The 24,115-nt window shown below is 40.4% G+C and overlaps 1 protein-coding gene across 2 annotated transcripts in view; it reads left to right on the forward strand.

Moving 5' to 3' along the window:
- The first annotated feature begins 13,804 nt into the window (after nucleotides 1-13,804).
- Nucleotides 13,805-24,115, forward strand: part of MYZAP (myocardial zonula adherens protein) — a 64,404-nt gene continuing 54,093 nt past the window's right edge. The window contains exons 1-2 of one of the 2 annotated variants that reach the window (XM_064456506.1): nucleotides 13,805-14,120; nucleotides 20,140-20,229. In XM_064456506.1, the coding sequence (XP_064312576.1) occupies nucleotides 14,037-14,120; nucleotides 20,140-20,229 (174 nt within the window). In that variant the 5' untranslated portion in view covers nucleotides 13,805-14,036. The remainder of the gene's footprint in view (nucleotides 14,121-20,139; nucleotides 20,230-24,115) is intronic. The other variant, XM_064456507.1, reaches the window with a different exon arrangement.

The raw sequence follows: 24,115 nt of genomic DNA on the forward strand, positions 1-24,115 counted from the left end.
TGAGGAGTCCTGACCACCAGATGTTTGGAAAACACAGAGTTAATATTGGCTTGTTCACAGCAAATACAGGTTCCCAAGTGCTGACAGAAAGGTCTAGATGTTTGATAAGTGGCTGTTGGGACATTTAGCTTTTTTGGGCAAGTTTGGTGTTTCAGGGGTTTTTTTGGTTTTTTTTTTCTTTGTTAATTTTGGTCAGAGGAAAAAAAAAACCAAAACAAAAAACCAAAACTGAGCCTGGGGAGGTTTCTCATCTGGTTTTGTTCTCTAGGTGTCTTGTTCTGCTCTTAATTGGTGGTGAAATCTTGACTACATGTATGGGGTTTTATTTTACTTATATTTTTAACTTACTTTGTGTCCACAAGTAAAGTGAGAGGCAGGCAGTATCTGCCTGGTGATGACTTCACCAGGCGGGTAGTACAGGAAATGCCATGATGTGCTGTGGGCATGACATTAAACACCTATCTTTAAGCTTATTTGAGCAAAATAATGAGCTGCTTGTACTTGTGCAATTACCGCTTACCTAGGAGCCTCTTGTTGCAATGTTTCTATTCACCTGGAGGGCTTTTACTGTAAAGCTTCACAGTGCTGTTTTCAGGAAAGGTAGGTGCTTGTGACTCAAAGTGGGATGACACAAGCTTCAGGAGCCTGTGCTTAAATGGCAGCATCCATAGATGCCAATGTGCAGTCAAAGGAACAATGTTAGCAGTTGCATCTGAAGGGCGGTGCAGGTAGGAGGGAGTCAAATACCTAGAAACTCAGTGTGGTGGGGAGTCTGCCTAGATTTGTTCTAGGTAGTGTCAAGCTTTCTGCCAGTGCAGAGCATGAGTAACTCCTGGATAGAGCAGGTCTCCACACTGAATGATTAAATAGACCTGTACCTCCTATACCTGCCAAGCCTAGAGCACCAGATACCAGGTAATTGAGCTTTGCTTCCACAAACTTTTATAAGTCATGTTATTTTAGCTTTTCTTCTCAAGAACTTGAAGATACCAATCAGCCACAGAGCATACTGGTGATACCGACTGCACAAACTGCAATTACACTTTCCTGAAGCATACATGCAGTGACACGCTACTGACCACAAGCATGAGTACTGTGCATGGCTACCAGAGACCAGCTGTGGGGCCCTTTGCAGCTGAGTGCAGAGAATCAAAGCAGCGTGTTTTAACGTTGATTGGCACTTCATCTAGTCAGTGCAATTGTTCTCATCACCTTTATAATTTTAACAAATTTAGAATTAATATGAAGGGGAAAGGGAGGTTGATACCCATTAACTTTGTGCCCCTCTGAAGCTTTTCTGCACTTAGCAGAGCTTGATATTTCTGGCTTATAAGAAAAATGCAAAAAAATAAAAGAAAAAAGCCCACAAAAAGGGAAGGCTGGTGCAAGTTTTCTAGAGAGAGAGAAGGACTATTTTTTCCACGGAAAATGTTCAAAAGTCTTAAACCTGGGAACTGCAGTCATGACTGAGATGCCTCAGAGAATTCTGGGAAGCCTGGCATACAAGGATAGGCTGGGAGAGCTGGGTTTGTTCAGCCTTAAGAGGAGGCTTAGAGGGGATCTCGTTACCATGTACCAGTACTTAAGGGGTACCGACAAAGAAGATGGAGACTCCCTTTTTACACAAGTCACATGGAGAGGACAAGGGGGAATGGGCACAAGTTGTTCTTGGGGAGATTCTGATTGGACACAAGGAAAGTGGTTGACTTGGCCACTTGGCGACTCAACAGTCGTCTGGAGAGGGTGCTGGGCCATCTTGTCTAGACTGCGCTCTTACTAGAAAGGTTGGACTAGATGATCCCTGAGGTCCCTTCCAACCTGTGATGTCATCACCAAAGGCTCCCGTGGAGCGTGCCCCGCAGGTGGCAGCAGAGAGCGGGTGGTGCTGGTAGCGACAGCCGTGGGGGGTGACCCTGCCTAGTCTCAAAAATCCTCCTGCAAATGTGGGTCTTAATCCCACTTTGCAGGTGTGTTTTAATACATTGTGAATTATGTTTAATGATGCGATGCTCTGTGACTATGCATTTTGCCAAAATACAGGGGTTTGTTGCAAAGAATCCTACGTGTCCATTAATCTCTTACGTCCATGAAGCTGGTGATAAATTACTCAGTGACACTACTGCCTCATTTTGTTGCTGGTATCCTTGAATACAGTGAGGATGGCAAAATTCATCCCTCTGCACTGCTAAGCAGCCAAGCAGTCCTGCTGTAGCTGTCATTGCAGCTGAGGTATTGCACCCTCCCTGTTGACTTGTGTTAGTTTTGCCCTAATAGTGCGCCTTTTGTTTTCCTAGTGTGGAGCCAATTGTGATGCTCCCTCTGCAAAGAGGGTTCATATATAAACCAACCTAAAAGAGAGATTGACAAACTAAAGGGTATCTTGAAGCTTTGGAATCTTGAGATTGAGCTCCTGCCAGAGCACAAATTTCTTGTGAGATGGAGGAAATTATTTAATCCTCCTTGGATATCAATTCTCCAGTGATGAAATATAACACAGAACAGCCAGGTTGCCTTTCAAGAAGTAGTCTGTACAGAAAGTGACCCACTGCTCAACAAAGATCCTTTTCCGTATAGAACCACAGTCTATACTGAAGGTATATGTTAAGGTTCATGAAGTGATTAATGTGAGAGGGGGTGCTTTCTTATAAAAGTGCTGCTGCTGCTGTAAGTACTCAGATACTATTGCATGACTAAAAGAATAGAAAACTGAGTGGTCCTGAGTCTGGACAAATTAATTTATGAAGGACAGAAAGAGCTAATATTTACTCTTCACTGATTTGTAACATTATAACAAGTAGACAATCATCAGAACGGGGCAAGGAGAATCAAAGTTGGTACTTTTTTATACTGCATGATTAGACACGCTGGTGCTGATGGTGGAAATTTAGCAAGAAACAAAAGTTCGTAGCATGTAAGAATACCCATTATTCATGAAAATATGTCAGCAGGAGTTACTAAACCTATAGTTCAGGAAGTAAGCCTAAGCCAGTCTCTAATGATTAGAAATCCAGGGAGATATTTGGAGGAAGTGGGAGGATAATTAACATGTCTCCTGTGAAGTTCTTACATATCTTTCTGAAACAGGAAACCCTGCCCACTAACAGCAGGGTAGATAGACAGCACCTCAGATGCAGTCTGGGCATTTGTACTACTATGCATATTACTGAGTGATGATCCGGGAGGCAATATGAGGTAGGTAGTGACTGTGGCTAGACTATGACTTGATGGAAAGAATTTATCAGAAATCAAGTTGCCTTTTGTCTCAACATTTTAACATATTCTCAGATTATTTTCAATGCTGCTTTAGACCTGGGTTCATTTCATCTAACTTCAAGCACTGACCTAGGAAGGTGTCAGCAGTGTAAGAAAAGTATAAGCAGATATGTTCATGCTTTCATTAGGGGACTGGAGTGTTTACACTTGTTGTGTTGTTTCCCCTTCTTTCTTCTGATTTGATAAGATACTAGTATCTCTCTCTTTCACTGAAAACATGATCTGTTTGATGTTTGATTACTGGAATATGGATCACCACCAGTGGCCAACCCCATTGCAAAGATACTGTTTGTGTTGTGCATAATATGACGTCTGCAGACTAGTGAGTTTGAGCAGTCACCATTTCACAATATGGGCCCTAAGAGTTCCTCCTCCTTGCCAGAATTCACACAGCCAGAATGAACTGTGGTGAAATGTGTGCAGTTTATTTACTGGTGGCCTACACTAGCCCTGTCATCAGGAACATGTAAAATTTTATAGGTTAACAAGACCACAATTTCTACTGGAACAGTCTTCCCACTTTGTATCACCAAGCTCTGTACAAAATCATGGTGTTCTAGCCCAAGTGAAACCTCAGAATTTCTATAGAGGGAAAACCTAATCTTTTTTGAAGGTTTTACATTAAAATGGTCAGATGGTATTTACTAAAAGGCAACTAAAAGTTTAGCCAAAGCAATTGTAAGTGTCAAGGCCATATGGGGCTACAGAAACAGTGGAAATCAAATTACTTCTACATAACAGGGTAAGTCAGTGAATTATAACCTTTGTGTTACTGTTGCAAAGTAGTTGCTGGTACCCAAACATGCTAACTTAAAAGTAGCCAAGGAATCTGACCTCTATACTGCAGCTATTTCTGGTACTGTCAAACAAAGAGTAAGCTAACCACAGGCTGAAAACTTTACAGTGTGTTTGATGGGATCTGTGGAAACTATGCCAAAAACCTGCAGTATTAATAGAAAATTAATAACATCAGCCACAAAAAGTTAAAAAAAAAAGAAGAAATTGTATAGGTTCTGTAGATGGGGGAAACAAATAAAAGACATTTGAACTATGCCAGCAGTGCTGTTTTGGTAATACAGAAGCAGATTCCAAACAATATTAAAGCTATGTGGCTGACAGTGTGCGCTCAAGAAATCTATGGATGCGGGCCAATAGGAAGCATGCAAAAAAACCCCACCTTATTTTACTCATCCTTAATGCGGGTATTCTTCTGTATATGTGTTTGCATGGTTGTCCTGCATTGCAAAAATCCAACGTAGAGATGTGGAAGTTAATGTCGGGTTCCCATCAGGGTCAAAACTTCAGCCAAATATCCAAATACATTTCAACTGATTATTTTTCTAGATCATTCCATTGCCATCAGAGAACAACCTTTATACTGAAATTATTCTAAATCTGAGGGTGAGATCCTGTTTATGATTACAGCAGATTTATGCAGAAAATGCATACCATTAAACAGGAAGATTTGGCCAAGTGGGTAGGACCCAGAAAGTGTTCTAATTATATTAATCTTCCATTGAAATTTATGCCCATGCTGACCACTGTCTGTTGCATAAGCCAAGGAAAGGAAAACAATACTCTATTGAGAAATCTGCTTCAACATTGTCTCCCTAAGCACAGGGACATAAATGCTCAGAAGGAATACAATTCTGGAGGGCACTTCAGTGATTTTTGTCCCATGTTTAATTCTATAGGATCTTTTTGTCCGAGTATTTTCTCTCTTGTTAATTCATCAAAATACTAAACATGTATATCAACACAGAACTCCAAAATTCATAGAGAATTCATAACTCTGATCAAATAAGAAGCGGGAAATGTACCAAAACTCCTCCTTAAGAGCTTGCTAACCTGTCTGCTGTCAAATATTTTGGTATGCTTTTCATTCTAATGCTTTAGCAAAAGTACACTGTGTGTCATAGGACAGGGGATTGAAGATTTCTAAAGTGTTTGTTACTCCCCCAAATGTTTTACTCAAATAAAATGAGCTATAAAATTAACAACTATCAGGTGTTTTCAAGCTATCCAGTGCATGCTATTAATGTATTAATATATTATAGTCTCTGTGCAACATCTGGGAATTTCGCTATTGATTTTAGAGGGAGGAGGATTGGACCTTGTGTTATGATATTAATCGTTTCGTAAATATTTCTCTAAAATGTAGGGATATAGAAATTTCCAGGGGCAGAGCGATGCTCTAACATCCTGTTTTCAACAGTGGCCAATTCCCAGGGCCCTACAGGAAGGCAAATCCCCTCCTTTCCTTCCCCCCATGTCAGTGACAGTTGTGTCACAGGAGACTGCTGTCAGTCTCTCTCTGATCATTGTTAGCTGTGATATAAACCTGACTGATAGCCCTGGCTGATTTCTTGCTAGCTAGCTCACCATTTTGTCTGACCCAAACCTCATCATGTATACATATCTGTATGCTTCTCTTCCTTCAATGCTAGTAACTTCTTTGTTCAGTGACCTGCGGCAGCAGTGGATCTCCAGGTTAATTATAAAAAGCAGTAAAATATTTCCTTTGTACTACTTTAATTCTATTAACCCACATTAATATCCAGAGTGCCTCCATTTATTTCTCAGTTATTATCAGACAGATGCTAGTAAAAATGAGAGCAGAAGTAGGGCAATTGTCTATTAGTGATTTTTTTGTGTGTGTATCTCTTTGTTCTTGTTCTGTAGGACAGACCTCTTCCAGACAGGTCTGTTCTAAGCATTCATTACTATTCATACCCCTCTTATATCTGCTTTGTCTGCTTACGTTAGATTATTGCAGTTCTAAAATCAGCAAGACTTAGTCATACTAACTAAAAGACATTGTTAATCAACTGTCATGCATGTGACTCTGTATGTGTGCATTTAAAAAAATCTTTGGAGTTATACTTAGGCAAAGCTAATGGGAAAAGAACATCCCTTGCAGAAGCTGCATTTTGGAATAAATACAGCAGCCCTATAGCGCTTGCTTTCCATGCTGAAATACTTATGCAAAAAATAAACCTGCAACAGGGAAGAATTTAAATATGTCTCTTGAGATATGCCATTTCTGTTTCCCCCTGCCAGGTGAAGATGAGATGCTGCCCAAGCAAGCAATAGGATATGTGCCCTATTAGGCCAATTCTAGGAGGCCTAATATAATCCCATGTGTTACTCTGTCTGGTAGCTTGTCAAGCTTTCAGGTAACTTCTCTCAAAGGTTTCCACAGGTGAGAATGGTGCTCTATTAACCTATAATAAATAAGCTTCTCGAAGATGTAATTTGTGTAGGCCAGAAGTGCAGCAAAATGCCTAAGCATGATGAGGTGTGCAGGACAACCAGGCGATCAGGCCTAGCCAGTATGGGTTCATGAAAGGGAGGTCCTGCCTGACCAACCTGATCTCCTTCTATGACCACGTGACCTGCCTAGTGGATGAGGGAAAGGCTGTGGGTGTTGTCTACCTGGACTGAAGTGGCCTGAAGGATGACACACGGGAAGTCTGGGGAGTGGCCATCCAGACACACAGATACAGTGTGTGACCGAATATGTAAGTGCTTAGGTGTGTGAATCCATTTCCTTCCTAGGACTAGGTCTGTCGTTAGAGGGGCATTTCCTTAAGTGATAGTTAGTCATCATAGTTGAGCTATTAGTAAGTACTCTTAAGGGTGAAATCCCTACACTCCTTCCTAATGACTTTACTTCAGTTAGGCCAAACAATATATTCTGTATTGATTATAACTTCTTTTTCTATTATTGTGATGACTTTTGCACAGGGGAAATGAGACAATTCTTGGTGACAGGATAAGAAACAGCTCCCTGTTCCAGCTGTGTGGCAATGGGCTGGGAGAGTCATTAAGAACTGCTAAATTCCCATGTGTATCATTCTGAGATGGGGAACATGGAGGCCCTAAACCGGGTCTAAAATGGGGGGAAGCCAGAAAACCAAGAACATCCATGCAGATGTTCTAGACAAATGCCTGGTTGATTTGTTTGTTAGAAAAATGTTCCATCGTCCTCTGCCCTGAGGCAGGGCTGAAGTCCACCACTTACTGTTCCGGCCTTCCTTCATAAAATAGAGCTGGAGCAGAATAGTTTTTCCCCTTTTTCTTCTTCTGTGTTTCCTTTTCTGTGGAGAAATAAAGGTAAAATGTGTCTTGTCTTCCCCTTTGTAAGCTAAAAGAAGTCAGTCAAATACATGTAATGATTTCCTGTCCCTAATGCTCCCACTCCCGGAAATATGTCCATTTCTTACACTTAGAGAAGAACTTGCACTCCATAATTCAGTTTTCTAAAATTTCCTTTTTTCCTGCCACAATGACAATACTGAAATCAGTCTTTTGGAAGAGATCTATCCTTTGATATTACATCCAGGGAGTGGAATATGGTCTTACATGCAACTACCTAACACTGTAAATGTGGTTCTAATGCTGGGGCGTGCCTGTTTTCTCTCTCCTACCTACCCTAACCAGTTGAATTATGTGACCTGGCCAAGTCACACCCCTGTGTGAACAATGCTACTGCTCTTGTGCTGCATTATTTTTACATTACATTTATGCTGAACTGTCCTGCTTGTGTGGACTGACTAAACCAGAATCTACTGCTGAAGAATGAATGACAGGCTTCTGGCACTGCACGTGTGTATCAGGCCACATTGCTATGGGCTGTGACCCAGTTGTTAACTGAATGTGAGACCTACATGAAAGATGAAATGGTGGAGATGAATCAAGAGGTGGTGCTTTTTCTGCTGGATCAGAACTGGATTGATGCCCTATATGCTTCAGCAAAATCTGAAGTGATGCTATCTAAATCCCTAAGAATGACAGTGGTATTTTTTAATTCATATGTGGCCACATATTCATGGTAAATGAAACTGTCCTATATTTGTCTTGTTATATTTCATATCTCTCAGTTGATTTTGGTGAAGTCCAAGCTTTTATTTTTTATTTCATAAAATAAAAGCCATGACTATGACTGTGTAAATATTATGACTTATAGAGATGGTCAATCAAAAGCCCTCCCAAATAAAGCTCAAAGTATCTTTTTCCTGAAAAACATGCCCTTCTATGGCATTGCAGCCATTCTTAAACTCCTAGCAGTAATTTTTATTTCACTATACATTGCTTTTTAACAGTCTGAATCTGCAAATCATACCTACTAGGTGTAATCCACATTTTTTAACTCCTAGGTGCACAAACTGTGTGAAATACACTGAAATACATATATATGCATAAAGGTACATGGCAGAATCCTGTTACTTTTATCATTACCTGATTGGCTTTGATGAACTTGCTCTGTTTTCTTGCCCAGATACGACTTGGAGTGACTAACCCATTCTCTTCTGTCCTTTCTGTCTCTTCCAGAGGAGATGATAGCACAAATTGCCTTGTATTATTTAGTGAGCTATCCAGCATTTTGTGATTTTATTGATATATAATTAAAAAGCACTTTGAGAACCTCATCAGGAAGATGGATTTTAATTAGGAAGTAGGACAATTAAAAGCAGAAAACATCGAAAGAAACATTTGTTGCAATTATAGTCTGACTCTACCTTATTGGTAAAGATGGAATCAAGCTGTTATTGCAGGTAACTCCAGGAACTTTTTTTGTACTCAATTCAACCATAACCATAATCACGTAAAAAGGGTACTGAGGGCTTTGCAAAATAAAATCTATATTCTGCATTTCAAACTCCTGGTGTGGGAATTCCTAATTATAGCTTTGTATCTGTGAGATCAGCAAGGGAGGCTCTGAGTTTCTGTAGTAATGCTGTATTAGCTATGTACCAAGAGTGTTAAGAGACAGCAAACAGTTATATCGATAGGTTTGAGAAGCGATATGATACTTGTAGCTAAACCAAGCTGCACATTGAGATAACTGTATGTGTTATGTCGCTTCAAAAGGGTAACTCTCAACCACAGTAGCTCCAATTGCAGCAAAGATGTATTTGCCAGTGAAAGATGAAGTATTGCTCAAGACAGGAACTATACAATATTATATATCAGTACAATGTATATTGCATATAAGGGGACCTATGACTACTGAATTTTCTGATATGTGTCCCCTAACAAACTCTTTTATGACTGTTAGCAGGCTAAAGTTTTCATGCTAGCTGTAATGCCCAGAAAAGAGAGCTTGAGAGTTACATGATGCTGAGCTAAGTCTGTGTCTGTAGAATACAAGGGTGAAAGCTAGCAGAAAAAAGAAACTGCTCTGAGGAAAAATAGGTGATCAAGCCCACAGGTCTAAACTGAGTCTGGTTCTGAAATATTTTATATGCATCTGTCCATTTGATAATCTCTGCTATAAATGGGTATCATGCCTTAGGGATAATGAAGGCAGAACAGATTTTAATCCCCCCTGGAAAGTGAAGGCTATTAGAAGTTAATTATAACACCTCATTTTTGCAGCAATACAAATGGGATTTTATAACCGTAATGACCACAGGTGTGAGTTCTTTTTCAATTTGTAACTCTGCAATTATTCCCAAATCCCACAGGGTTAATATTCCAGTTGATCAAGTGTTACTGGAACTTTTCTCCTTCCTTTGGACTCTGTCAGCAGTTAGCCTGAAGATGGAGAGAAGATGTTGATAAAAAGAATCAGCCTTTTATCATGCCCATGTTCAGGCAATTTGTTAAGGTAAGACCAGGCTACCCACTCCTGCAGGAATTCTTTTATGATCTGCTCTTCTGTGAGGGCAAACCTACTTCCTATTCCATGTATCTTATGCTCTGCTGCCCATCTTGTGCCTGAGGGTTTTTCATATAAGGGCCTGTTGATTCTGTGATACCCTGTTTCATTTTTCCCACAGCATAAGGATCTTTGGACCTCCTGGCAGAAAAACATTTCAGTAATGCTGGTGGTGGGGAACAATGTAGTCTGCAAAAAAAATGAAGAAGGTGCCTACGCTTTAAATTTCTTGCCACTTCTGTGGAATTACATTAGCTGTTTCACAGGAACTATTGCTCCAGATATTCATACTATAGCGTCATCTTGTAATTAACCTGCTGTGCCTTTGGATCATTGCATTCACAAAGCGCTGGCAGGTTTTGAACTGAAAGCTCAGCATCCTAGTCAGATTATGTTCGGCCACCACACTGTATATTTTCTATGAACAGTCTGTATGACTCTCTATATCTTTTGTGTATTCTGTCCAACTGTAAAAATCAGTAGAATACTGTTGTTTTAGTCAAACTGATTCCAGAGTCATGATTTACTGTCCGTTCCTCCATCCTGTTTCTGTAAGCTAGTGCCACATTCAAACCATGGACAGCATGAGATGCTCACAACAGCATGCTATGATATGACGCTTACAGGGAAAAGGAGCTGTAAACTGTGGTAAATCTTCTTCAGATGGTCCTGGCAAACAAGGACAAGCTGAAACCAAGAAGCATTCCTCCCCAGTCTCTTAGGGAGTGGAAGAAGGAGTAACTCTATGGATTGTCACTTCTTGGCTTAAGTCTCCATTGGGGGTGAGAGAGAATAGCAAATGTGGAATAAGAGCTGAAGCCAGAAATAATGCAGTGCTTTCCCTAGGCAAGGGTAGATGCTGGGCACAAGAGATCCTTTCAGAGCTGAGGAGAACTGTTGTTTGCTAGAAGCCTGTCACTACTACTACTGGTGGGGCATCTGTCATGTCAAGGCTGAAAAGATAGTGGTCAGAGCTCCTGTTGTAGGAGAGAAGCAAACCCACAATTCAAGGACCTCCTGAGTCAGTACTTGTAGACATAATTTCATGTGTTATAGCCCTCATAGCTTGTCTTTCATGGGTTTATCCAGCTGCTTTTTGAGAGCATTTTTACTTTTCAGAATCAGTGTGTCCTCTGCCATAATTTAATTTCGCACATAAATGGTGCCTCGTTTACTTCAAATCCATTGATCCTAAGAGTAGGAAATAATGAATAGCCATTCCCCATTCACTTCTGCATAGCAGTCATGGTCTTCTATGCCTCTGCCCATTCCCCACCATTGTCTTTTGTCCAAACTGAATATCTCAAATCTGTTTATCCTGTCTTAATCCAAAAATAATTATATAACTTTGAGCTTTTTTTTTTTTTTTTTTCAGCCCTTCTGTGTACATCTCATATTGCTGCAACATCTTCTCTTGAGCTTCCTTTTTCCTACCTGGGGGTACCAGGTGTTCACTCAATACTAGTGGCTGCCTCCATAATCCCCATAGTGTATCAGAGCTTTGGGGATGGAGAAAAAGTTACTCTAAATGTTCCTTTCATGCAAAGAGAGGTATTTGTGGATTTGTTGTTGTTTGGTTGGTTGGTTTGTTTTTAGTCTCACTTCTACATATTCATCTCAGCCTTGGCAAAGCTTAGAGATTATAAGGTATTTTCAAATGTTTACTATGCACAGAGGACTACACAGCCTACACAAGGGCTGAAGAGACTGCAGGTGGATGCATGGGGTATGCAGCCAGCTAGCAAGGCAGAAAACAAATCAGACTCCTTATTACACTTGTGCAGCTTGCGGACTGGGGGGAAGGGAAGGAGATAATTCATGGAGTACCCCAAAAAAGCAGACTACTAACCGTGCATGCAGGTTATTCTTTCTTGGAGGATCTTAGTCTGAGGATGTGCCCAAAGGTAGAAGATGCTCCTGTTTAGATAGTAGTAAATCAGGTAGACATGGCCTGCTGCTATTTTCCAAGAAACAGGGAGAACTGCTAATAATGTAGACAAAACTGAGAAAACTATATTTGTGTTATCTGCCTTTGTATTATCCATGGACAAGTCTTTTCCTCATCTGCACCAATAAGATTTCCATCAAAATTACCAGAATTCTCAAAGTTGATGCAGACCTTACAAATTCTCCCAGATCCAAGTATTGTCCCTTACTCTCTCATGCTGTAGTATTTGGGAAGGGAGGTCCTTTCCTGTAGCACGGCACAAGTTTAGTCTCTGTGCCTGTTCTTAGCGAAGCAGTTCTCTTTTGCTTTGCAGCAACTAGACAGCCCTGCATACACATCTTTTCCTAGAGGGGAATGAAGTCCAGAAGGCACAAGTTCTCACTAACCAGGAGAATCTCACACGTATGTGAACTACTTCCCAGCCGAAACCACAAAGGCCACAAGCTGGCTGCTTACCAGAACTTAAATTGAGACATTTCTGCTAACCAGAGTGACCAGCAACAAGTAATGACCACTGCTAAGGGATGGCCCAGTGGGTAGGCAACATACTTGTGAAGGAACATGGTCCTGTTGTTGAAGATAAACATCATGTCCACCTGCAAACCCACTCTGAAAGCAGCATTACAACCAGGAGTTCAGACAGTGGATGATTCATATGGAAATACAATTGTTTGTAGACAAAAGACACCTATGCACAAAAGAAATTGTGTAATGTGCAGCCAGTCTTGAGAAATCCAAATACAAGTGGTTGTTCTATCCAATTGGCTTTGGGCTATATTAGCTTCTTCAGGTGGAGAAGAGAATAGTAGCTGGGAAAAGAACAGAAAGATACTGAATACTAAGTGCAGAGACCCTTCATACATTTCTCTGGGGCTGGGCAATGCTTTCTTCCCCCTCTTCCTCAGATCCTTGTCACATTGATAGCTCAGTATCTTGGCCTGAGGACAGGGAGCTGAGAGGCAGAAGAAGACAGATGCACAGAGAGTGAGGCACCAGTAGTTCAGTGCAGTTTCCTTTTTCCAATGCAAATTACTTCCCTCTCTTCAGCATTCTCCAAATCAGGAACCAGCATATAGCCATAGCAGCGTGATCATTAACTTCGTAACAGACAAGGACATTGCATAACTGTTTTTTCATTGTCTTAATTATTTCAAGGTAAGTACATGGAGGCAGAGGATAATCTATTTCTAAAATGCTGTTATAGGTATTTGTTCTGCAATTTCTTTCAAACAAAAGCATCTCCTTTGGTTGTAACTCCTGCAGCACAAGGCTGCAGTTGAAGGTGCGTGCATGCCTAGGCCTGTGTACAGCAGTGTAGGGTTACAGCATTCCCTTAGCTCAGACCCTGGAAGAGCTGAGCATCTGAAATGCCAAAGTCCACACCTGCAATATGTCTCAAGGCCAGCTAAATCCAGTGCACCAGACTCACCTCTTTGTTGGACCTTTGGCACTAAGGCTTACACCAGCACATTGAACTGCACCAACCTTTTGCCTCTCACCCAAGGCTGCCTGGGATCTGGCTGCTTTCTGATCAGTCTGGCACCCATTCCTGGAGTACAGCTACCAAACTGATGAGCCTGAGTGGCTAATGAATTGCAGCTGTGGGAAGGAGGAGAGGACAGCGTCCAGCTTTCACATGGCACTCTGGTTAGAGCATTCAGACGTGGGTACTGGACAACAGTACTGTGTGGTCTCCAGTGGCTCCTGCGATCCCCAACCCCCGTTTTCCACTCTCTGGGAGGTGGCCGAGTGACACATGGACTTATCTGGCTCTCATCGGAAAGCCCTCTCTCCATGCTGCACCTGCAACACCCAGAATTCCCGGGAGCAGAGGGAATGCCCCCCTGCATTAGGACCTCAGCGTCCCAAGGACAGATTTTTCAGGGGCGGAGTTGGTGTTGCCCAATTTCACCCCACGCGAGGAAATCGGGCACTTGTGCGGCACAGGAGCCATCGCGGGGCGGTGGGTGCCGCGGCGGGGGAAGCGGTGCCTCGCAAGCGTCCTTCGGGAGCCCCGCTCGCCCGTCCCGTCCCGTCCCGCCCCCGCCGGGGCAGCCCGGCCCCTGCGGCCGCCCGCGGCCGTGTGCGGGGGGGCGGAGCGGAGCGGGGCCGCCGGCCAAAGGGAGCCGCAGTGAGCGGCGGCCCGCGGGGATGCTGCGCTACAGCTCGGGGCTCACGGTCACCGCCACCACCCCCCGGAGGCCGCCCGGGGACGGCGGCCGCGCCCGGCGGAAGGTGCGCGGGGCAGCGAGGGAGGGCGACGGGGGGAGGGCCGGGGCGAGGGGCGAAGCGGCGGTTTGACACACACCCGCATACCCCCTTACAGTTTACTCGTAGAGCGCTTTTCTCTTGTTTTTTGTTTACTTTCGATGTTTCGGGTGAAGCGGTGTGCTAGAACATATTTTTTTGCGCGTTCGTAGTAGGTGCTGGGAAATGAAGAGCTTTTGGGGTGTCCTGCAAGGCTTTTGTTAGTGCTAGTCCCTGGCTGTTCTTTTGGAAACCTGCGAGAAAGTGGTGCTTGTGTTGGATGCGCCTTGATATTTACAACTGAGAACTTGCCTATCCAGGCACTATCAATCGTGAGGAAGCTCACCGTAATGAGTCAGATGGCAATAGTAATTTATTATAATCAGTTCCTCAAATACAGAAATGGTATTCACTGATGTACTTTTTTTTGTAATTTTCATAAATGGGATAAGTAATAATGATATATTAATCTGTTGGGAAGTGCTCCTAAAAAGTTGTTAAAACTCTGGCAGATACGACAGGAATGTCTCTACAGCCACCCTGCTTTAAATAGCCCTTTTTTGCTGCTGTAACCACACTGCTACCATTGTGAGTGCACATTCCACACGTGAAGAAATAAATTAAAACAAGTGATGAATTTGTCCTTACAAAGAAAGACAATTGTGTGATCATGATGCTTCTTGACTTAGTGATTGTTTTGACACTCCAAAAATATGAGTTCATAACTCAAACAATGAAGAAAGTCATGTTATCACGTATTACATGATAATATGAGGGTCAGGCTCTTCCAAAAAACTTAAGATGACTTGTAGGGTACGTAACTATGAATTCAATGTCTTCCATGTTCCCACTGAGTTTTCCTGTTCGGGTATTTCTTAAAGAAATTAAAGCTAAGAGAATTTTTGTTTAAGTGGTAATTTTCTTATTTTCATCCCCATTATATATTTGCCAGGGACTGTATAAAACGAACTGTATTTGATACTGTCTCTTAAGGCAACTGGTAAAAACCTAATTTGCAAATAAAACCCACTGGGAAGCTGCTGTTCCTTTTTTCAGGGAAATGTGACTTAACTTACCACCAGTTGTCAATAGAGGGGAGGAAGACAGGCTAACTGCTGAATAAATTAGTGTGTCATATTCCTGTGTGGCTGTGGTCACAGGAAAAATGCCCTTTAATTGTGTGGGGAATCTCATCACAGAGATTTTATAAATGGAGCAGGCTAATCAATAGATAAATGACCGAAGAAAGGGCGGACTTCTTTGCTTTTTAGGGTTGGCTGAAATTAAACACTCTCTCCTTTTCTGCTTTCAGCTTCAAAAGTCTAAAACTAACATTGGGTCTTAGGCGAAGGGAGCCATTTTTGGCCATTGAGATGGTAGGTCAGCAGATAGTTATTCAACAAACATGTTATCCCCAAACCATTTTATTATCAGACATTAGAAAGATCAACAATATTAAATTCTGGTGATGTTAACTCTAAAGTTGATTTGAAGCTAAATCAATGTTGAACCACATCTTCCCTGTGGAGGTACTGTAAAAATCTTAGAATGGGACTGGTTGTTAGTAGAAGAGCCTGTATTTTTCTATTGCTGTCCTAGTAACTTCAGTTATTCTATAAAGACATTCATTATTTTAATGCTAGCTCTGTAATTATTTCAGTACATAGTTAACTATGATCACTGCCTTTGAGTGCTTTGGTTTTTTTGAAGGAGGTAAGAAGAGGCTGAAGAACATTACTCAAACTGAATCTGTCATCTGTATTTGTTTTAAGTTGCACCCTAGTGATTTGAGTAGGATGGTAAACATGAATGTGGATTGTGGATCTGGGCCATGAATCCTTAACATTTTCAACTAACCTAGATGGGCATTTTTTTAAAATGCCATTTTGCAGTAGCTCTCATCTATGATGTACCAATAGGCTCTTAGAATTTTGGTGAAAGAGCATGTCTTCACCTGTTAATTTCCATTGCACCTGGCAAAATTTCACTGTCCAGTGTTATGCCATGCTGAACCTGTCAGTCTTTGTTTTCCAGTCTGCATATTTGTTTCACAAGTTACGTCAGATAAACTTTGGAAATACTGCTCCTGGGATGTTGGTGCCAAAAAGCCAGGGGCGTACAGAAAATATTGTCACAATTAAGATTACTTATATTGTTAGCTTGCTAAAGCTACAGATGCTGCAAATCAAACTAAAATTGATAGTCTAGAAAACCTGATACCTGCTGCTTCTTCTACCTACTATTTGTTTTAAAAAGTTATGCTCACAACAATCTGGTGACATTGTAGTGTCACCTACATAAAGGTAGGGTGGAAGTCATGTCTGTCCTTGGTTTTCCTAACTTGTTCTTACTGTCAGTCAGCAGCTGAAGGAAACTGAATCGCAACTTTTCCCTGCTAGGGGAGTTCTCCTCCTTGCTTTCTCTCTGCATAACCCAATTTGTTTCTGGAAGTTACTCCTTCATCCTCAGTTGCACATTATTCTGCCACTATTTGGCACTGAGTCGAGGCTCTTCCTGTTAGGATTTCACTTCCATTTTGAGGCATCACTGCAACAGTGTTTTGCCATTGGAGGATGGCTTGCTGCAATTTCCACATGAGCAGGCTCATTCATTTGGTCAAGTAAATGTGCCAACAAATGGTAGAGTGTGTTGTTTCTTGAGGAATCCCTGCATAGCAAGAACAGTATAGCTGCAGTATTCATAATTGCTTCTGGAGGTTAGAGGAAAAAGTGGTGCCTGTTGGTTTTCCCTTCCAATTTCTATAGTGTTCTTGAATTTTAACAGGTTGGCCTGTAGTTCTGTCCTTAGGTAGGGTGCATCATCTGTGGCCCAGAAGGAGCAGGCATGAATGTCTACTTTATACATTTGCTGCTGTTTCCCAAGGGATGCTGAGGAAGTCCTATTGTTGTAAACAATAGCAAGAGTAGAGCCTGCGTAAGTTTGTCCTAGCAAGGAATTGGGTGGTATGTTGCTGCTGCCATACAAGCCTCTCTGGGCATGGCTTCAAGGCTGGAATCCTTAGATGATTGCCAATGCCACCCTCTGGCATTTGCATGCAACAGGCTGCAAAGTAAAGCATTCAATCTTATTCAAACTTATTCAAAATTATTTTGTATCAGAAATACTGCCAAAAATATGATACTGATTTGAGATGTTTTAAAAGCAAGAAGCTAGCATGGAAATGAGGAAGTAGGGGGGAGGTGGGGGAAGTGATTTGGGGACTAATAGAGAAGGCAATGTGAAAAGAAAAGGGCAAGAAAAATGGTTTAAATTATAACAACCCTTTGATCGTACAGTATTTTTAGTCCCAGCAAATTATTGTTATTAATTTGTATTTCCAACCTAGTTGTTATGATTTCACTGCCATCTGTACTGGGCTTCTGTGATTTCCTTCACAGTAATTCTGTAACACATCAGTTGCTGTAACATGACAGGCAGTCATGATTCACTAACTGGTATACAGGTATAATTACTCATTTACAATCACTGCACTGTGAATCTATAAGTATGTTGGCTATAATTAGTCCCATCCTGACTAACAGGCAAGCCATTTGCCAGCTTCAGAGACTCATGCACAACTTTGGGTTGCCGGTCACTATCTGTTTCTATTTATTTGAGGTATTTTTCATGTTGTCTCCTAGCAATCCTTTCATTCCTGTTAGTCCAGTTTTCCTTCATTTGAAATCACTGTAAGAAGAAGTTGGCCTCATCTATCACTTCCTGCACAGCACAAATTCACTTCTATTTCCTATTTATGGGTCCGGTCTGTCTTTGTCTACATGGAGGAATACCAGACTTTCCCTTCGTGTTGTAAACAGGCATGTTTTAAGAGGAAAAAGCCTTGCTAAGCTAATGGGAAGAAAGAGCAGGGGGAAGTGGAATTTAAATAGGTAAGAAAAGGTGGTATTAATTACTGTAAGAATCAAAAGCACCAAAATTGAGGAGTTTATTACTGATAAATCTTGATAAATAACTTGTAAGCAGGAATCATCTCCTGCTTCTGCAGTATATGGGGAGAGTCTGATGTTCTCAGAACAAGCATAGCAGTCAATCATGTCAAAAGCCAATGTGCAAGGATTCATAATTTTTAAATGCAGTTCATTCTTTCAGAATTCTTTAGCAAATACAAATCCATAACTTGCTTTTATACTAACTTTTGGGGGTTCTGTGTCACTTTCTCTGGGGTTCTAGATTTGCTAGCAAACAGCTGAATGATGAAGTAGTGGTGAGGAGCCCACTGCACCAAAAGTAGCCTCCACAGATGTTTCTGAAGAGTAGGTTATATTTCACCTTGATCTTATTATAGGTCTGTGTGGTATTTAGTTGTTGACTGGGGCTAAAACACAACAGCCTTTTTATTTTCTTCTTCTTCTTCTTTATAATGCAGACACAGCTCACATATTTTATAGGAACTTTATCTGTATCTCAGGTCACCATTCCTTATTGGTAGAAGGCCTTGCAGAGCTAGAAGACCAAACCGAGAGAGGAAGATACAAAGTTGCATTTTTTAAATAGTTAACAGCCTACCAGTACTCTAAACATTGTTGATGTGTCCTCTCAACAGGTTGAAAGAAAGGCTAGAAGAAAAACAGTGAAGTTGCTGCAGATATTTGCAGATAGTTCTTCTGATTGCTTTTGCTTGGGAAGAAGAAAAAGTTAAAGCTTGTTTGAAAAGTTGAAAAAAAATCCATTGTTTGGAAACAGGGAAAATGGGAGTGCTTGTTGTGATGCTGCATAGTTGTGCTCTGAGGAGGTTGTGTTGTAAAGAGCCTTGAAAGTTAAGTCAAATTAGCTTAACTGATTTGAGAGACAGTTGGAAGAAGTGAATTATAAAATTGTAAAATCTGGCATCTATGAAAAGGACTTTGCTGCTGTGCTCTGAATGCCTGTGAGCAGAATATCATTGCCATTTTCAAGGCAAAAGAAAGTGCTGTAATGACCAAGCCATGAACTGCGAGCTTGGGCAAGTGTAATGGAAAGTTGTATTTCATAGAGAAGGTATGCATTCAGCATGACTGAAGGTAAGTAGTTGGGAGAAACTAGGCAGGTCTAGATCAGATGAGATGGTGGGCTGTAGAAGAACAGTCAGCGGTGATGGCCCACAGTAATCATGAAAGGGATATTTTAGACATTTTGTAAGAGCCCTGTTTGTTGTCAACAGACAGCTGGGATTTCATGGCAAGGTAGTTTGCAGCTTTGAATTTGGACAGACAAATTTCTCATTTCATCATTTATTATGCTCTGTTTAGGACTTATGAGACATTTTTATGGAAAACAACCATGAATAGGACTAAGACTGCAAGTTTTAACCAAGTTTCCTGTATGAAATATAATGCTTTAAAAATATCATTACAGCAAAGATATCTCAGCCAAAAGCAAGGCAAACTGCAATTGGGGATAGATAGGTATCAACCCTATTGGCCTGTTTCCTCAGCAAGAGAATGGCTTTTCTGAAATCAGATAGGAAAGAATACCTCTTAAATTTTCTCTGAAGCATTTTGAAGCTTAGTTTTTACAAACAAGTTGTATGTATCGGATTTCAATAATATTCCTATTCACATTCAGTGGTATCCTTGGATCAAATACTTAGATATATACTGAACAGAAAAGAGCCATTCACCCCAGAATACACTTTGTATTTCTAAATAATCCCTTTTGAAGATTAAAAAGATGCCAAATCTGCAATCAAAACTGTGAAACCAGAAAATTATGTTCGTTGTTCTGTTATCTCAGCTCTCAATGTCATTTATGGTTATGTAGAAACATGTTGATTGAAATGGATTTTTGCTATTTGCGGTGTGTAGTTATGGGGATGACCTTGAATTATTTCTTGCCAGCTAATAAACCCCTCCAACCTTTAAAAAGTAATCTTTTGTCAGCTATGTGGCAGAAGGTAGGAAATAATAAATTAAAACTTGAATGTTAGTACAGTTCATTCTGTGAAGCAAGTTATTAAAATAATTTTTGTAACACTTAAGTCTAAAAGCAAAACTTTATTTTCTTTCAGATGAATGTCTGTAGGTTACGCTTAACAGTACCACCTGATGAAGGCTCACATCCTGAACAGGGAGCAAAGGAACATGAAAGAAAGAAAAATGTAAGTTTTGAGAATCAAAGTTACATTCTGTATAAACAAGGAGTAAATATTGCCATCCAGAAGAGCTAATACTAGTTGTTTTGGGAGTCCAAAGCCCAGTCGTCTTGGAAGAGTGAAGAACATGTAGAAGCTGAGCAAGTCAGCTGTGAGCTTTAAGCCTGAACCTTGAATCTGGGGATAGCAAAACTGGATGTAAAATAGGACAGTAATAGAGGAACAGCACAGAGACTCTAGGTGATTTTTGACTGAGATACCTTTAAGATGTGATTATTTAATATTCATATATTAAAGAGCATGAAACTGCTGTCAAGAGCAGGGTCTTGCATTAAACAAGATCTTGATCCTCACCTAAAGGGGATTTTATATTTCATGTAGGCTTAAGAGTGTACAAAATTTGAGCCTTAATGTATATGGGAGCTGGCTTGCCTGGGACTTAGGTGTTTTGCTGTGTCGGCTAATTTTGGCAACAGGTGGTGTACTAATAAGAAATAAAAAATAAATGATTCAATATTATTCTGAAGTGGAAGTGATTTGAACGTCATGTTCAGAAGGTTCAGAAGGGCTTTTTTCAGTAAAGCAAGTAGCATGCACACAAAAAAAGATGTTATAGCTGCTTTGGTGGATAACTTATTCTCTGAGCTGTTGCAGAGCAATAGATGATGTTTAATTTGTCTTAAGAATGGAGACTGAAAAGGGAAACTTGTCAGGCTCCACAACTTCACCACACTTTGATAAACCAAAATTAAACAAGAAGTTGGTGAAGTTTACCAGACCTAATGTCTGAATAGTAATATGACAATAGGAAGCAAAACAATAGGATTATTTGAAATAATTTCTTAGTGGTGCTCAGAAGCAAAAGTAACTGTAAATTGACTCAAAGACAAACATTTTAAAGCAATAAAAATAAATGAAAGAAAAATGGTCAAAATAAAGATTCCCTATCAGATGTTTCTGGTGCTGGAATCTTGTATACACTCAGCTTTTCGTACGCTGCTCTGGCAGAGTAATAGGTCCTTGAGGATCTATAAATGTAACTTACAGAATGGATTAAAGAGGCCTTAATGCAAACTAAATTTGGGCCACCATTAAATAGTAATAATTCATTTTATACAGAGGCGTTTAGCTGTAGCACTTGCAGTGACTTCCCCCACAACTTACTCTGTCAGTTTGTATCTGATTCCAGAAACCCTCAGACTGGCCTAAGCGTATGGGCCCTTGCCCTAAAAGTAATAGAAGTTTGTTTTTGAAGAGGGTAGATATTGACTCCTGACTTACTTCACTGTGCTGAGTAGTATCAAAATAAGAAAGTGTAAATGATTAGGGCTTGAACAATTTGTAGTGACTTTCTTATGTGACCAATTCTTTTCTCCGTGGAACCTTGTATTTAATGAGAGCTCTATTTCCTCCATAATACAAGTAAAGGCAAGTGCATTTTATATCAGAGAATGTTAAGGAGAGGATACGAAAGGTAATAAATATGTTATTTGGCTCATCTTACATTCCATTATATTGCACGGTGATTTTTAGGAGATGGATCCTTTTTAGCTGAGGCCAAAAAAATGCTGTGTAATTTAATTATTGTATGTTCTGAGTAGGTTTCTAAAGTTCAGTCCTTTTACACAATTTAAAGACTTTTGGAAAGCATATATACAGCCTTCAGAGCTAGATGGGATCTAATTAGTCAATTTCATAGAAATTAAAAAACAGTGTGATTGTGCCATCCACACAGTCTTTGTGTAATTAAAAAATAGCCCTACAGATTGTACAGTCATAGTTTATAGAAGCAGCTATAAAAAAAATCACTCATGAACTGTTTTTTCCTCATGTCTCTAAAACAAGATAGTAATGTATTACCTGTAGATTTTTACTGTGTAATGTATTGCTTTATATATTTGAGTTAGTGCACACAGGACTCTTGACTAGTCATGCTTTTTTAATTAAAAAGTAAAAAGCATCTCCTAAAAGCAGTGATCAGGTATCTCTGCTGATCCACCCACATTCAACTGACTCAATGTTAATGAAACTCTTCAAAGCACTTCGAGAATAACAGATTTTACAAATGTTAGATAGTCCTCACACAGTCCTATGAGAATCGTGCCCGGTTCTTGGAAATAGGGAAAATAGAAATTCAGGAACTGGTGAGTTTTTTGCTGTATACTTCACAATTTAAGGTCAAAAAATACAGCTTCACCCAGAGTAAAATTTAACATCAGGTCATCTGTTGGAATTTAGAGTTCTGTGCTGTCTTTAGATGCAGAGTATTAAGAAAACAGGAACATGCAGAATGTTTTTAGTATTTAAAATATATTAGTGTGACTTATGGAAATGAACTGCAGGGTTAGTCTTTGGGATTGTACAGTTTTTGCTGGAGCACTCAGGCAGATCAGGCAGTCTGAACCTGGCTGCCAGGTGCTCTCCTGTTTGGGTAGGGCAAGTCTGGGGGGTCTGCCTGCTGCTGGTGAGGGAGGAGAGCAGAGACCTTGCTGTGTCAAAGGGAATGCCAGAAAACTATAAATATACCATGGCGTAACATTTGGTTGTAATCTCCTCTTTCAAATCTTTCATTAGCAGGAGGTGATTTTGAGCTGCCCTAATGTGACATTGTGATGGCTTACTGATTATTTGTTACTTTTTCTGTATCTTTCTGGGGCTTAATACCTTTAAGAGGTGTTTCAGCTGCAAAATCAGCTAGTGAACTGCACAGGAGCTCTTGCTAGTGCTGATCATGACAATAACTTGTTTTGGAGCTTGATATCAGGTCAGAACTGATTCTTTTATTGGTTATGTCAGTAGCTGTTAGGTTAGCCTTTTTCATTGTAGTCCAAGTTTAGCAGAAAATGTATGCTGTATTTCATTAAATCTGTATCAGTGCATTAAGTTTCTAGATTGACTTTTTTTATTGCTATACATCCATGAAATAAAAATGAACTAGTGTAAGAGATTAAAGCAAAGTGATGGAGCTGGGCAGTTTTATTGCAACAAAATTGCTGCAGGCTTTACCACATTAGGATGGCCTCTCCCTGTCTTTTGTGAAAGGCTGGCAGATGGCGCATAGTTAGAAATTGATCTCAAAACCTGAAGGAGGGGAGTGAGCTTATGCTCTAGTTTGTCAGGTTGGATTTTTATATTCATATTTAGGCTATGATACCTTGAAAGAAGCATAAGAGAACTGAAGACACAAGTAGAGGCTAGCTGGTTTGTTTGTTTGCTTTTTACAGGCTAAAAGCCTACCGCTAAATATCTCTGAATTGTTAGCACTTTAGGTACAGAGAATCTGAAACTATCCTGATTTTGTTCCATTTCTTCTGTCAATGATAGACTGTGGATGACAGTAGTGTGAGGCTGTTTACTTCACCGTGAAGTACAAAGGAATATTGTGTTTGTCAGATTATACGCAAAATCTGCATGTCCTGGAGCCTGCCTTGTCTTGTATAATAAAGGGCTACCAGACTATTGTATTGTCCCTGTTTGGGAATGGGCTTATTTTTATCCATCAATCCCTTTCTTCACTGTCATGGCTAAATTTGGAAGTGTCATTGGAAGTTGCACCTAGGCATTTGAGGGTAGAATATGGAGATATGTATAGACAGATTTTTCTTTTTCATTTGGACACATGGCCAAGAGAATGAAAATGAGATAACACCCTAGAAATTTGTGTCACTTTCCTGGCTTTGTGTCTTTGAACAGACTTTGAGCATTATTTAGTCTTAAACTCTGTTTGGTACTTCGGCTGTATATATCCTCAAACTCTTCAATTTTCTTATGTTTTTAAAGCATCCAACCAAGAGGTGAAGCTCTTTTTGCTTCCTAAGCAGGAACACAGAAGCATAGCAAACACGTTTTTTCCCAGAAAAAAAGTAGGCTGTAAAGAAGCCATAAGGGGAAT

Source organism: Phalacrocorax carbo, chromosome 7, assembly GCF_963921805.1.
Source record: "Phalacrocorax carbo chromosome 7, bPhaCar2.1, whole genome shotgun sequence".
Classification (NCBI taxonomy): Eukaryota; Metazoa; Chordata; class Aves; order Suliformes; family Phalacrocoracidae; genus Phalacrocorax; species Phalacrocorax carbo.